The 16,626-nt window shown below is 37.2% G+C and overlaps 1 protein-coding gene across 13 annotated transcripts in view; it reads right to left on the bottom strand.

The window, feature by feature from the left end:
• Nucleotides 1-16,626, bottom strand: part of CARMIL1 (capping protein regulator and myosin 1 linker 1) — a 346,067-nt gene that overhangs the window by 155,074 nt on the left and 174,367 nt on the right. For all 13 annotated transcript variants that reach the window (XM_030817391.1, XM_030817392.1, XM_030817397.1 and 10 more), the window contains one exon: nucleotides 2,753-2,828. In XM_030817391.1, coding sequence (XP_030673251.1) covers nucleotides 2,753-2,828 — 76 coding nt within the window. The remainder of the gene's footprint in view (nucleotides 1-2,752; nucleotides 2,829-16,626) is intronic.

The raw sequence follows: 16,626 nt of genomic DNA, 5'->3' as shown, positions 1-16,626 counted from the left end.
AAATCATTCACGATTAAATTAATTCTACTAATTTTTATTGAGTGCCAAGTACATTAAAAGCATCATTTTCTACAGGGATGAATATAAGGAAATGAAACTTTTAAAGGGAGACACACTCAAACCTAGCTACTAAGTATAATGTGGTAATTCCAATAGTGTTATCCAAATGTCTACAGCATGTGCAGCACTACATGCAGCAATTTAGGAAATTTTTTAAAAACTGGATACAGTGGCTCTCCAGGAGCTTGCATTCAGTTAAAAATGGAATGTAAACAACAAAAACTAGAATCACTATAGAGTAATAAATGAACTATTGCAAAATAAAATAATTTTAAAAAATGGAACTTTAGAACTGAAAGAAATGTATACATTATCTGGTCCCACCATGTCATTCCCTAAAGACTAAAAAAAGATGCTCACCAATTTGCCTAAGTTGCAAAACAGAAGAAGCTGAGCAAGACCCCAATTCTATTGTTTTTTTAATGAATCAAGAATGTTGGCCAAAAACATGGGTCCTAATTGCATATTCAGTACCATTTTTTTAAAAAATCCTTGACTCAGATTAGAAATAGTGATTGCTAATTTGCTTCATAAGATCAACATAAAGTCATATTTTTCTTGTGGCACCTTAGCACAGGAGGCTTTTATTGGACTAGGAACAATCTTAACCCAGAGAGCTCATATAATTTGAGAAGCAGCCACTTATTTTTGCCCTTGCACTTCATGTTTACAAAATCCAAAGATGTGCTTCTTCACAGTGTTCTTTTCTTTGAACAAACCCAATGTTAGACAGTGCTTTGAGACTGCCCACTTCAGTACCAATCAAAAGGGAAAGTATCATTTCTTTTTAACTTTGGGTAAAAAGCATCAAGAATTTAGTATTCTTTTTGAAGACCTGTAGAGTAATATCCACAAAGATCACTTCATTTTAAAATACCAAATATTAAAAATATATGCAAACTGTATTTTTGTGTTTAAATCTCAGTTAATAGAAAAGCGGCATGAGCAGTCCTCACATCCTGTCCCTCCACTTCCTTCCATCCCAGGACACCTAAGAAAGCATACTAGCACTTACATGCTTTGTTTTGCCAGGACTGAAATGATTAGGTGCATATTTTATGTCCTAAACATCTAAGGCAGCTGAAAGGAGATGATACCTGGGAGGAATAATGACAGAATGGCAGCAGCAATTGCCTGGACACCTTCCTGTAACTACAGGTTGGGACAATCTCTAAAAGCGAGATATCCACAACCTTCTTGAAACCCTCTTGAGGCCCCATTTTGAAATTCACAAGCTTATGTAAATGTTTGAATGAGCCAGGAAAACTGACATGGTAGCAAACCATTGTTCTCTCTGATCCCACAATCCCTGGACTAATCTCCTTCTCATTCCTCCAATGGCTCCCCTTTCCCACCTGTACTCTTTGCTGGCTCAGTCCTGGAAATGGTCCCATCCCAGCAAGCAGCAAACAAGGGACTTCTATTCTTAGGTCTCCCATCATGGCTACCCGTCTGCTCCCTGAGGGCTCACCTGGCTCCAACTCATGCCAACCCTCACTCCATCATCACTGCTCAGACACAACTCTTGTTTGAATTATATAGTTCACATAATTCATACTCTTATATTTGTTCATTTCTCAATCTCTTTGATAACTTATTAGACATCTACTTATTAAACCAATTTTTATTAAATAGTTACTATGAGCCACACACTCTCATACACACTGGATAGAGATGAATAAGAAATGGTTCCAACTAGCTCACAATAACAGGTATGCAGAAAGCTGAGGCCCTGGAAGGTCAGGTAAGTTATCTAAGGTAACACAGCCTTGTAATAAAAATCAGAATCTGAAATCCAGGTTTCTGATTCCAAGTCCATGCGTTTTCCTCTACCATATTGGCTCTTAAGGGACCCCAAATGAGTTTAGTCCATTTTGATACATATAATGTTTTAGGCCACCCCTACCCCAGGCAAATTCAGAGAACCAAGTCACCTGCCCACTAGCCAGTCTCAACCCTCCATGTCCCACAGATCCATGTCTCATTCCAAGTCTGATGTATTCACTATGAAAATCTTAACTCTGAAAGTTAGAGGCTTAAACATGAGAGTCTCCAGGAAAACATATAAATTCTTTCTTATCCCATAACAAACACCAGAGAGCTAATTTATGGATAGCATCTGTCCATATGACTGATGTGAACTGGCAACAACCCCAACACAGCATCTTATTTCCACTAATAAAATACACCAAATATTTTTCTCCTTCATACCTTACAAAAACAGATTTCACTTTAATTTCATTTTGCTTTCATATAAATCTACCCAAAACCCCATCTTGAAAATCAACATTAACTATCATTACTGGAACAGGGGAACTCTACCTGTTAATGTTTTCCTAAATTCTTAGGAAGGGAAACTTTGTAGAGACAGAGTGTAAGATAGGAATAAAAAATCTGCTATTTGCAGCTGTGCAAATGTAACTTTAACAGTTTTTGCCAACTGAATCACTTTATACTAAAGGCTACAATAAATGTATCTTTTTGTTCATCTTCTTAAATTGCCTGAAACAGCTGAATACATGAGGAAATACTTGGAAGCATCTCACAGTACAAATTTGACTAAATGTTATGCAAATCATTTAAAGGAAAATACCTCCTCAAGAAATAAAATGTATACAGCTTACCAGTACAGTAAAAAAATTTTTTTTCACAATTATTGGGTTTTTGAAATCTTGCATGTTTGATTACTTACCAGTTTTAGATCCTTAGAGGACAGCTTTGTGAACCACTGATTATATTCCAGAGCAGCAATGATAGGTATTAGGTCCCTGGAAGCAGAAACAACAAAGTACATGAAAGTGCTCCTACAGTAGCTACACTGACACTTAATTTTTAATCCATGACATCCAAGTTCACCTGTTAATTTCTATTATTCAGAAACACAACATCCAGTTGGCCACTAGACAACAACTAAGTTCTCAAAGACTGATCTTCAAAGTTCCCAAAAGTTGAAGTAAATTGCCTCTAGGGACTCTGTTTCCTACTTTCAAAGTAAAGAGGCTGGTATCAGAATTTGCTTGAAGAACCTCCTTGCTCTGAGAGAAATCATACCTCTAAGTCCATACTAATAACAAGTCTTATTTCTTTAGACCTCTCCTTCATAAAATCTTTTTTTTTTTTTTTGAGACAGGGTCTCACTTTGTCACCCAAGGTGGAGTGCAATGACGTGATCATGGCTCACTGCAGCCTTGACGTCCCAACTCAGGTGATTCTCCCATCTCAGCCTCCCAAGTAGCTGGGACTACAGGCACGTGCCACCACGCCTGGCTAATTTTTGTATGGATGGGGTTTCCCCATGTTCCCCAGGCTAGTCTCAAACTCTTGGGCTCAAAGAAACCCATCCACCTTGGCCCCCACCCAAAGTGCTGAGATTACAGGCATAAGCCACAGTGCCTGGCCTCCTTCATAAATTCTTTAACCATCAATTATCTCATATAGTATTCTCTAATCAGAGGAGTTCATATTGCAAACTAGGTACTGACAGTAAGTGGCACTGGATGGATTCCCAATGCTTAGCAAGCATTTTGCAACCATTTGGTCTTTTTTTTTTTTTTTTTTTTTTTAGTTCTTAGTAGTGATTACATCCATAAGACAGCCCAGGTGCATTTTTGTCTTAGGCTTCCTATCAGCTCTTCGACCATGTAGTGAAGCTATTTGCGTGACAGTTCTGCCTCCATTCCAATTTTGCAGCCTAAGCTCCCACAACTCATCCCATGCTCAAGATAAAAAGCTGACAACTTGTTACTCATCGAACATGACGTGCAATTTCACATTCAGAATAATCTTTTACTGCTCTGTTCAGTTATGAAAATCAATGTGTCCTTAAATGCCACTATCACACATCCTCACCTCCTTAAGTCCTCTCCTGGTCAAACCCCACCTCCCTTTTTAGCATTTATTTATTCTATCTTATATTATAGTTTGTTGCTTTAAGTATCAGTCCCCTACCACCCCCAATTATTAAGTTCTTTGAAAACCAAGCCTTTGTCTACTTCAGTTTTTTAGCTTTAGTGAGGTCATACCAGTTTTATACTCAGTGCAGGACAAGTAGCAGATACTCAGATTTTTTACTGAAATAGAAAAGAAAGGCAGAAGGTGGAAAGAGGTCTGAGAATCAATATTATCTCATAGCTCTGGGTGGCCCGGCCCTGCGCTTGGCACTCTACACAGACCAGTTCATTTAAATCTCAAAACAACCCCAGGAGTTACTGTTGTTTACGTCTTACAGATGAAGGAACAGATGTTCAGAAAATAAAGTGAAACTAGGCCAAAGGGACAGAACTACAGTCAGAATCCTGGCTCTGAAGCACCACATGTGTGCAGTTTCAATAGACATGCTTTAAAAAGATGAGATGAGTGCCCACAGGCAGTAGAAAAAAAAATCCACAGAAATAGGCAGGCTCATTCATGTGTTTCCACATGCCAGGTTTTCTACTGACAAGCCTCTTTACTAACTTTGCCTAAGTTTAAAATTTTTTTTACGTTTTAGATTAAAAAGGAGAACAACTCTTTCAATAGTTATTTTATGGTCTTCACTCTCTTCGTCCCCCTCCATTGACCACATGCTCCATGCTCAGAACAAGTTCCTGTGTCTCTCCCTATTGCCTAATTACAGGTTGTAGCTTCTCTAAGGGTGAATTCCATCTTATTACAGAGTCCCCAAAGCCCACGCTGAGAGTTCTCTTGTATATTTCAACATTCAGAACTATGGCAAAGCAGTCTCATCTTTTTGGTGGATTTAATGTCAAGGAGTGACCACACTTTGGAACCACTTTTTTGTGTATTCTGTTTTGTCACACGATCTGATTTGAAGTATAACTGGCTTTTGTCATAGATGAAGTCATTTTCAGGAACTGAAGGGCACATCATTTTATAGAATCATGAATGCAGTGGGTACAACAGCATCATCTCTACATATGACAATACTTAACACCAAAAATGCTTATGGTTCAATATTAAATTTTTAAGGTATACAGCATTCTAAAGTGTACATCTGTGTGATATAATATATAATTGGGATTAATAAAATCTACATATAAAAAAGATATAAATGCTAACAAATATAGACTTTTCTTAAAAAAAGAAAGAAATATAGCCAAATGTCATAAGGATACTTTGTCAGCATTAAAGGTGTTATTAATTTCTTCTAACAAAATTATTATGTTTTTAAATTGTTCTATGATTCATATTCATAATCTATTTTACAGAATTAAATCTTCTACGGATGATATAAACAAAATTTTGCTCTAGAAAAAATTTTTCATGAGGAGGATGGAGACTAAGCATATCAGCATGGTTTGCCTACCATGTTTCTCTAAATTGTGTTAACGCCTAGGCTTTTTATGTTAAAAAAACAATTAGAAGGAGACAATCACATATTATACTCAGCAGATATTTATTTAGTCCTCAGTACTAGGCAGGGTTATTAGGCTCTGAGAGCTAAGAGATGAAAAAGAAGTGTAGCTCTTACTCCTCTGTCGCACTCCACTGGTAAAGAAGAACCCCTACTCAACTATCTGTAATACAATGAGAGACGTGCTGAATAGGGAAAATGTTAAAAAACAAACAAACAAAAAGCCCTAAGAGCGCAGTAGGACAGCAAGTAATTCAGCCTGAAGTAAATGGGGAATGGCTCACCGGCTTAAAAGATCAGAAGGAAAGCAACCAGCCAGGGAGACAGAGTATTTTAAGAAATTAGGAATAGCATGTACAATGGCACGGGAACCTAAGCACATCCAGCAATTCCATCCATTCTTATGTTCAACAAATGCTGGCCATCATGCATGAATCACCGGGCCTGATGCAAAAATGAACATAGGAAATGGTCTCTGCCCTGTAAGACTGATGGCCTGGCACAGCCTAGCAGGAGACTCAGGAAGGAAAAGCAGCTGTAATACAGTGAAACAAGCCCTAGTGAGGTAGGGGGAATACAAAATACTATGTGTGCATATAAAAGGGGTGCTAATCAAGACAACCAAGTTGAGAAACAGGATGTTACTGAGCCCTCAGAGATGAGGGAGTGGGATGAGACACATATTATAAGCAGAAGAAATAGGCAACAGAGTAAGGTATGGCTTAGTCTAAGAGTTCTTAGATCTCCAAAAAGCAAAATATGAAAATAAAAAAATTGATAAACTGGACTTTATTCAAAATTAAAAGCTTTTGCTCTACAAAAGATGTTAAGAGAAGAAAAAGATAAGCCACATGCTGACAGAAAATATTTACAAATCGTATTTCTGAAAAAGGAATTGTATCCAAAATGCATAAAGAACTATCAAAAATAAAAAACAATCACCCAATTTTTTTAAATGAGCAAAAGATCTAAAGAGACACTTCACTAAATACGATATATGTATATGAAATAAGTACATGAAAGGATGCTCACAATTATTAGCATTAGAAAAATGCATTAAGGAAAAACCAAAAAGAGATGCATGGTTTAAAAAAGAGAAAAAAAATTAAAAAAAAAACAAAAACCTGACAATACCAATTGCTAATAAGGACCCAGAGCAATTGGAACTCTCAAATGGGGCCAATGAGGATGTAAAATGATACACTCAATGGGGAAAACAGTTTGACAGCATCTTATTAGGTTTAACAGATACTTGACATCTGATCCAGCAATCCCATTTCTAGAAAACTACCCAAGAAAAATCAAAATTTATGTTCACATAAAAATGTAGATAATTATTTATTTTTAAGAGCTATGTTCATAATTACCAGAAACTAAAAACAACACAGATGTCCTTCAAACTACAGGACTGTCAAGGTTAGATTAGAAGAGGTAATAATACAGTTTCTACCCAGCTCTCTCTCTCATGGCAAGCTCACCCATGGAACCCAGCGCTGCCTTGCAGCAGACAGCCAGCATCAAGCACCAAACACGTGAATGAGGAACTCCTCATTGTGACTCCTGACTGTTCTTGCTGTGGCCATTAAGTTTGAGGGGCTTTGTTACATAGCAATAGATAACCAGAACACTTAGCACCTAGAAAGGAGGCTTGAAAGCTACACTTAGGAGGCATGACTTCATGCATGCAAGGTAGTCATAGAAAACTTTTGAACAGAAATGTTTCAGAAAGTTAATTTCTGCAATATCAGTGGGAGGTATCAGAGGCAAGGTAACAGTCTCTACAATGTAGACATGATGTATCAGAGATACGGGAGGAGTCTAAGGCAGAAGGTGGGTTCAGAGGCTAGAACAAGGGCCAATGCAAAATAGAAATTTTTTCCAAATTGATTTATAGATGTAATGCAATGCCAATCAAAATAGGCATACTTTTGTGATAAAACTATAAAGGAACACAAAGATTACTGGGATCATTATTATAACCAGGTGGGGCAGGCGGAGAAGGAGGGAACGGTGATTGAAAATTGATATACATAAGTCTTTTAAGGAGAGGCAGTAGCCTATTTCTTGCGTTAAATGGTGGACATAGTGGTTAAATTTACAATGATTTCCATCCTGGTACATATCTGCATACTTTTCTCTAAGGAGACAAGTAAAAGGATGGCCTTAGCAGCATTACAGATAACAGACAATACACTAACCAAAATGTCTGACCAACATTCAGTAGAATGGATAAATTATGGAATGTTCATATATTAGAATATGAAATCGAAACAGAAGTTAATAAATCATAGCTACACATACCAACATGTAAAACCTCAATTTCTCAGATCCTTAATACTGCTCAGCCTGGCTGCAATATGCTGAGAATGAGGAGCTTACAGTGTAAGACCAAGTGCCTAGGAAGTACTTCAGCAAACGCTTTATGTAAGAGGCAAGGTCTAGTGTAGAGTGACATTCAGGACCCCTAGAATTCATTACTTTCTGGGCATCAAGCCACCATGACAGCCAGAACAAACATGAAGACCAAGGATCAGGGAGACTCAGGCCTGCATGGGACAAACAAGTTTGCATATAATAAAAAAATTATGGAACCAGTAATAATCAAGACTCTGATGAGGTCTTATTTTAATAGAAAATACAAAATACACAAGACAGTACGTAACTAATCTCATTTCTGAGAGTTCATTTTCCTGGATAGCTTTCTTAGGACACAGCAATAAGTGAGCACATAAACAGATCATGAATAAATATTTAATTTGACATTTGCATGGGCCTCCCTACTGCTGTGCTGATACCAACTCATTGCAAAGGACTACCTGATTTTCCCTGGTGGAGTTTATGGCAGGACAGATCCTTTCTCATGTTTTCACTAAGTGCTGATGCAATTAATTGATATAAGAGGAGAAAGGTTTCCAAACATCAGCCATTACCATATTAACTGATTTCTCTTAGTTGGAAGTGGTAACAGCTTTTTACCATCACCAGTCCATGACATTCATTGTTCATCCCCCACTGTGTTTTGCTTCGACATCCTAAGAAACTCCTAATTATGATGTAACCTTTGATCTGAAAAGTAAAGTCAGCCTTAAAAGGAATTATAACAGTTGAGGGAACCCTCTCATGAGTCCTGGCAACATGGCAACATAGCATTCTCCTGTACATTTCCAAACATTATTTCTACCGTTTCCTTAAAATGGTAGCAAAAACATCTTAAGACTACAAATCCTGAGGAGAAGGATCCAGTATTAACATCTTTTAGAGCCACGTGGCACAATCATTTCTTACATGACACTGAAGAGAGATGAGACAGTTAATATTCACTAACCTTTTTCCTGATGTAAATTTACTACACATAGAGTTTTTTTGGTTTTGTTGTTAGTCTAATCACTGGTTGGGGAGTATAAAAAATATTGGGATCCAGGCCAGGTATGGTGACTCACACCTGTAATCCCAGCACCTTGGGAAGCTGAGGCAGGTGGATAGCTTTTGCCCAGGAGTTCATGACCAGCTGGGCAACATGGTGAAATCCCGTCTTTACAAATAAATCATAAATAAAATGTAAAACATTAAAAATATAAAAATTAACAAGGCATGGTGGTGCATGCTTGTAGTCCCAGCTACTGAGAATGAAGTGAGAAGATCAACTAAGCCCAGGAGGTCAAGGCTGGGTGATACAGCAAGACCTTGTAAAAAAAGAAGGAAGGAAGGAAGGAAGGAAGGAAGGAAGGAAGGAAGGAAGGAAGGAAGGAAGGAAGGGAGGGAGGGAGGGAGGGAGGGAGGGAGGGAGGGAGGGAGGGAGGGAGGGAGGGAGGGAGGGGAAGGAAAAGAAAAGAAAGAGAAAATTGGGATCCTTATTTCTATGTCAGTTGACACTTCAGAATAATCGAAACCTTCCCTTAAAACTCAAAAGAATCAAGTTTTTCTCTTATATCTTTCCAGAAGAAAAAGCCATAATAAAACTGATAAAATAAGAGCATCACAGAAAAAATGCATGAACTAGTCTCAGGAAATCCAAAATTTTCTGTAACATAAGGATTTTCTAACTTTTTCTTTTCAATTAAGAAAACTTGTCAAGTTAGATAATTGTTCATTTAAAAAAAAAGGAAGACCTTTAAGCATATGAAAATAGCAAGCATTTATTTGAACATTTTTATGTACTAACACAAAGTGCTTTAAATATATTTATCCATACAGTCTTCATAATTACCCCAGAAGAGAGGTATAATTATTAACCCCATTTTCAGATGAACACTCCAAAGGCATGGGGAAGTTTGATATATGCACAGTTAAAAAGCTAGTTGAGGCAGAGCCAGGATTCAAACCCAGCCAGTGTGACTCATGATCCCGTGTCTTAACCACTGTGCTGTCATCTCACTAATGACTAACTTGCCTTCCCTACCATCAAAAGAGTCTTCATACTCTACAGAGGAACACAGGATGGTATATCCACAGGTTTTCAGATCAAAGGATCGAAAACCCCTTCCATCTTAACCAATCATTTGGTTTCTGATTTTAAAGTTTTTTTTGGTTTTGAGACGGAGTCTCGCTCTATCACCCAGGCTGGAGTGCAGTGGTGGATCTTGGCTCACTGCAACCTCCGCCTCCCAATTCAAGCAATTCTCCTGCCTCAGCCTCCTGAGTAGCTGGGACTACAGGCGTGTGCCACCACACCCAGCTAATTTTTTGTATTTTTAGTGGAGTATTAAGATATATTCTGAAGTGACAATTGTACAGTCCTCTTTTTCTCTGAACATCAAAAATAAACTGCTAATATGTGGCGGCAGTTTTATAATAAAAAGTTAAAATGCAGAAACAAAGAAGTTGGCAAGGGATTGAGAGTCTAGATCTCTTGCCAAATTCTTTGCTACTCTACATTCTAGATAACCTATTAAACCTAGATTACCTAGTTCTGATCCCATCTTTCTGATCTGTATGGCTTTATAAGAATTTAATTTTCCTAGTTATTATTATCAGTACAAATTTCCCTCCTGACTCCCTTTCCCCTGCCTGCCATCTCTCTGAAATTTTAAAAACACTGTGACTTTTAAATAGACAGTGTTAAATACACCAGGAAAGTGTTAAAGAACAAAAATAACTGATGGATGTGTAGGACATCTAGCAAGCCCCACAACCTGCAATGTGAGAAAAGCACAAATAGAGAGAGCAGTCATTCAATGAACAACATCATGATTATTCTTAGTATATCCACCTACCACAGGAGTGAAGATTTCCCTCTCACAAATCTTATAAACATTTAAAGGCTCAAAGGAGGTGTTTTAATGCAAGAATGCACAGCCTTGCCACTCTTCATGCTCCATGCATGCACACAATGGATTATGCACTCTCGTGGAAAGGCTGGTAAAACTCAGAGCCTAGCACTGTCATTTCCTGACATATTCATTTAATAGCCTTTCTGGGAATAATTTAGACTTTTCTCCATTCCATCTATTTTGAATATGGGAGTTGGAGAGCTTTAAAAAGTTAAGAATGTCACAAATTAGCTATTCCTTCCTGCTATCCTAACTTATATAGAGACATGTCTGGTATATTATTAAATTATTAGCGGAACCACTCACCAACTCTGGGAAGGATGTAAATACCTAAAACAGTTCCCAGATGAGGACATTCCTAGAGGTCTAAATGAGTGGTCTCTATATTTTTAGATCATTCATCCCCAACAGCAAAGAATTTTGCATATTCTCCCCTCTAAAAAAATGTGTTAATCTATAAATCATATACATGTACTGCAGCACTAATATATTAAGCTCAGAATAAAACATACACACATGCATAAATAAAATGAATGAGAAGAAAATAGACAAAAATCAAGTTCTACTATTAACGTCACATCCCCAACATATCATCGTCTTGTTCACCCCACAGTGTTCATGTCACCCAGGTTGAGGACCATAGTTCTACAGAACTATTTCGAGAAATTCAGGAATGGAAACAGAAGCCAATGCTGTTCACACCTGATTCCACTCTCCAAACAGCAATGCTTTTGTAAATGAGACCAGAAATTTAAAAAAAAAAAAATGGAGCTTTGATTAGGAAAAAATGACAGCAGTGTCCTTAGGACAACCTTGCCAAACATAATCCACACTCAGAACTCTTTCCTGATAGTATCACACTCAAGAATGTCACCTTGATCAGTAAGAAATATGACAACACAAAAAAGCATGAATCTGCTGCCTGGACTCTTGTGAGTCAAGTTGAAGCTCAATGATGCATGTGATTGAGTCTTCAAAGAACTGATGAGATTAGCTCCTCTTAAAAATCTTTCAGGAACAAGAGAAATCGATGTAGTTAAAGTTATATATTTTCTTCCTCTTGGCACCAGTACCTCTACCTTCATAATTCCCTACCACTCCAAATTACAGTGTAATTAAATTTTTAACATGTCAGCTCACAGACCTTCGAGAAATCCCATGAGAAATTTACAACAAATTTTCAATCTATGCTTTTTTTTGGCCTACTGATAACCTAAAACAGAACAAATTGAAAGAATATACTTAAATAAAATGTCAACTGGACATTTTATAACTAACAACTGGAGTGGGCATTTTTCCAAGTACTTCCTAATTACTGTTCTCCAGAGACTAACTGGCTAGATCTAGCATGACCGCTGTTATCCTTACTCCTGAATGCTTATTCAGCAACAACAGAGGGACTGGTCCTAGATTCAGTTCCGATAGAACCATAGTAAATAAATAAGAAAATATTATCACAACATTCAAATTGCTTACAAATTACCATGAAGCACTTAGATAGATCTTACAGGTTTTAGTGAAGCAGCAAGATATATAGAAATAGGAAGCCAAGTCCACAATGAAAAGAGAACAGCAGGCTGGATGACTGATAAAGCAGCCCCAGGACAGGACAATGTATATGCCTCTCCATCCTTCGGTTCCTGTGGCTATAGATCACATGAGATAAGGGGCACAGTGTCCTAACACTGGGCCTATGTCTGAAGAAGAGCAGATCCTAGGCAAATCAGAAGGGTGAGGACAGTAGTAGAGGCTCTTGGTGACAGAACAATGACCAAGGCACTGCCCTGTCACCACACCTGGACCTTCTAAAACCATGTCTCACGTGTGGTGATGGGGTCCCACACAGACAGAATGTTGCTTCCTCCATCTCTGTGCTTCAGATGAGCAAGCTGCCAAAGCCATGTTTCATCCTCTCAGACCTGTGACATTAACATCAGTGCCTCCTCTCCCATGACTAAAATCCCGGCTTTGAATCTGAACTGTTCCTGGGAAAATGGTAGTTACAAACTTCTAGGCAGAAAAAAATAATGACCTGGATGAGTAAACTAAAAGAAACAAATGGAACTGTATAAGAATCCAGATAGAATTTAGCCATGGCTTCAAGCAAAATGGTTAAGAATGTCGTCAAAGCTGTAACTGCCAGCTGCAGCAGGGTGGTAGACAATATTTGAGTAATCTGACAGGCTTTCTAGAAATAATCCTACCTCACAGGATTCTGATTTGCTCCACTAGAGCAGATCACTCACTATCCCTTAAAAATCCTTTACTCTGGGACAATGGTTTGACTGTAGAGTATCACATCACAGAGCAAGAGCAAGATAGACACAGCCTAGCCCTCACTGAATTTCCATTCCAGAAGCACTGATAGTTTTAAGAACTGTTACAAATGGATGTTTTTAAGTATGAAGACCAAATATAATGGTGAAAAAAAGTGGAATGAAAAAATAAAGCTTTGGATGATGGCCAGTCAGGAGAGCTTTCTTACTGACTCTGAAACAAGCACAGCTTTCTAGAAGGAAGTCTAGCTGTAATACGAAGTTCACAGATCTCGACATACAAATGCATGCAGAATCTAACTTTAACAAATACAAATGGCAAACAAGGTTGCTTGCTTGTATCTGAATTATGTTCAAATAGGGGACATATGTTCGAATATGTTCAAACAGGGAACATAGGAACCAACTGTCATAGTGGGAAAATTCATGTATACATGAGAATGACTCCCCATATTTGCTAACAAACTCTAGCTCAACACATAGATGTTGATGTATTTTCTGACACCTCCAAATTTTCTAATTCCTCCTCTCCATAACTCACACCTCAATGAGAAAAATACCAGTAGAGGTAAGAGAATAACCCACACACATCACATCAACTTATGCCACAATGAAACCTACAAGTGTACCATTTAAGTGCAGACTGATACCTTCATGAATTAGCATGTTGAAGCTTCTACTACATCGAAATATTCAGCCAATAAAATTTGTTGTAATTTAATTAGCAAAATACTATCAAAGCCCATCTAAAAGGACTGAGAACAGTCTCTTTATAACCTGGCTCTAATTTTAATAGTAAGACTAGTAAAAAACGGTAAACAATTTTTTGAGTACCATCTATTTTTTAATATTTAGTTATTGCATTCCAAAGACCACCATAGTAATATTTATACACATATTATAAAACAAGGAGAAATATTAAAATAAGTCAATAATAAAGTTCCACTACTTTTTTGTAGCCCATCTTGGATTTTTCTCTAGGTTCATATATTCCACATTAGTGGCGGCTGATCTAGAGCAGGTATCAGCAAACCACAGCCCATGACACCTATTTGTGTAAATACAGTTTTATTGAAACATAGCAATACTCATTCATATATTGTCTAGGTCTGCTTTCAAGCTACCACAGTGGAATTGTATAATTGCAACAGCAACTGTCTGGCTCATAAAGTCTAAAATATTTACTATCTGGTCCTTGACAAAAAAAAAGTTTTCCAAATCCTCCACTGGAGTCTCAATAATGACAAATGTCCTTCTAGCCCCTTAATTAAGCAAGAAAAGTAGATGATTTGGGTCTACACCTCTAATGCAGTCTTTACTGACGAACTGAAAATTCTCCAACTAAGGAATTAGTAAATAATTTTTCTAAAAGGTTTGACAAATTTCTCATGCTACATATTTCAGGTTAACTGTATTTAGTGGCTTATTTAAATATAGTTTCCCTTTGCCGATAGATTAATTAAACATGGTGGGTTAGTTGGTGGATGAGACCAAATTAAACATGGTGGATTAGCTGAAAAGTTTAGCACTGACCCTATACATATCTATCAGTGGTATAAAAATCATTATGGCATAATAAATTAAGTCCAGAAAAATTGCCTCAAGCTGCCCTACAGTGTCTTCACTCCCATAGGCCAGATGTTCTCCAAGGATGGACCCTTGGGGACCCTGAGATTCATTCAGGAGGTTCACAGGTTCAAAATCGTTTTCATAACAACACTAAAACAAACTTATCCTTTCACTGTGTTGACCTTTGCATGGAAGGTGCAAAAGCAATGATGGGGAAAACTGCTAGCACCTGAGCACAAGCCAAGGTGGGAGTCTTCACTGGCACAAGCTCCTAGTTTTTTAAACAAATGTCAATTTCATTTTAGAATGTCCTCAGTGAAGCAGTAAACATTACTCATTTTATTACATTTTAGCTCTTGAGTACAAACATTTTAATATCCTGTGTAACAAAATGAGAAGTATGTTCAAAATGAGAAGTATCTTCCTCTATATATCAAAGTGATCACTGTCTCAATGTAAAGTGTTTGTGTGATAGTTGCATTTTTAAGCAGAACCAGCTCCTTTTTTTCAGTGGACCATCACAAAAAAATGACAATGTATAGTTATTTAGATTTGGGATTTGGTAGACATTCCCTCTAAAATGCAAGAAGTAATGTGGTCATTTCAAGATATCACTTCACCTGATAATATGGTTTTTTTTTTTTTCCCAATAGTAAAATTGTATCTTTCAAGCAAAAACTTAAATTTTGGAAAATTTTTGTCTGCTACTATGAGCTCAACAGCTCCGAAGTACTTAAAAAAACTTTTATGATATCAGTGATGATAGTTATGAAATGTCTTTTTTTCTTTTGCTATTATACCAGAGGAAGATACTTGAAAGCTATGTATAACTCAATGAACCAATATTTTCTAAGTTACCAATGTACAATGCTACAAAATTATGTACGGATAAGACCCAGTCAAAGGATAAGATAGACCAAATAGACTTTAATGTAACAAAATACAAAAAAGTTCACTGATATGGTTCTGATTCTACATTGCAACTTATCTTTAAGAAACCACCACTTGTTGAGTTTTGGTGAAGTACGAAGGAAGAATAGCCACAATTATGTGAAAAGGCTATTGAAAATACTCCCTTTTCTAACTACACATCTTTAAGGCTGGATTTTCTTTTCATACTTCAGTCAAAACAACGTATCACAATTTTATGAATGCAGAAGTAGATATGAGCATCCACTTGTCTTCTATTAAGTCAAACATTAAAAAGATCTGTAAAAACATAAGCCAATGCCACTCTTCTTGCTGATTTATTTTTGTTTTAGAAAATATATTTACTTTTTCATAAAAACGATACCTATGTTAGTACGTAATGGTTTGGTTTATCAGTGTCATTTTTTTAATTAATAAATATTTCAAATTTTAGTTTTAATTTATAATATTATAAATGCCAATGTTTTGACCCACAAAAACCAAAGATCAATCATTTTTAAGATTGCAAAGGGACCAAAAACGCTGGGACCAAAAACGCTGAGACAAACCCTGGAGGACTATGAACTTCTATCTTATTCCACATGCAATTTTCTTGTTTTATTGGAAAATGCTTACAAAGAAAAATATTTTCCCTTTTTCTTTCTCAGTTCACTTTTTTATGAGCTACACAGGAAACATCTTGTCTAAATTTGAAAGTATAAAGTTGCCTCACTTATAGGAAGAAGGAGAACTGCTCTAAGCCGGAAAAAAAAAAATTGCCTGAGAACTGGAGGCTTGAGGCCCATCAGCCACAACTGCAGACACAGCTGAGCCTGCCTCATCATCTTCCATAGTCCCAGGCTGCACAAAGAGGAGGTATATCCAGCTAGTATACTTTTTCCCTGACCGATTCAGTTGGCTAGAGCTCTTCAGGGACCACACTGCAATTCTGGATTTCCTGCCAGGTAGGTGGAAAAATAATTCAAAATGGTATTTTGGAGGGGGCAAGATGCTGGTGATGAGATGACATATGGGCAACAACAATCCTCTCTGACACTTCAGTTGTCCAAATGGCACAAATGATATAGCTGGAATCCAGATTTCTCTCTCAGTTCCAATCAGAGAGAAAAGATTTATTGGGTTGGAGTTTATTAAGTAGAGCTGACCCCTGCCTACCTATAATAAGTAG

Source organism: Nomascus leucogenys, chromosome 8 (assembly GCF_006542625.1).
Source record: "Nomascus leucogenys isolate Asia chromosome 8, Asia_NLE_v1, whole genome shotgun sequence".
Lineage (NCBI taxonomy): Eukaryota > Metazoa > Chordata > Mammalia > Primates > Hylobatidae > Nomascus > Nomascus leucogenys.
This window is presented reverse-complemented; position numbering and strand designations above follow the sequence as displayed.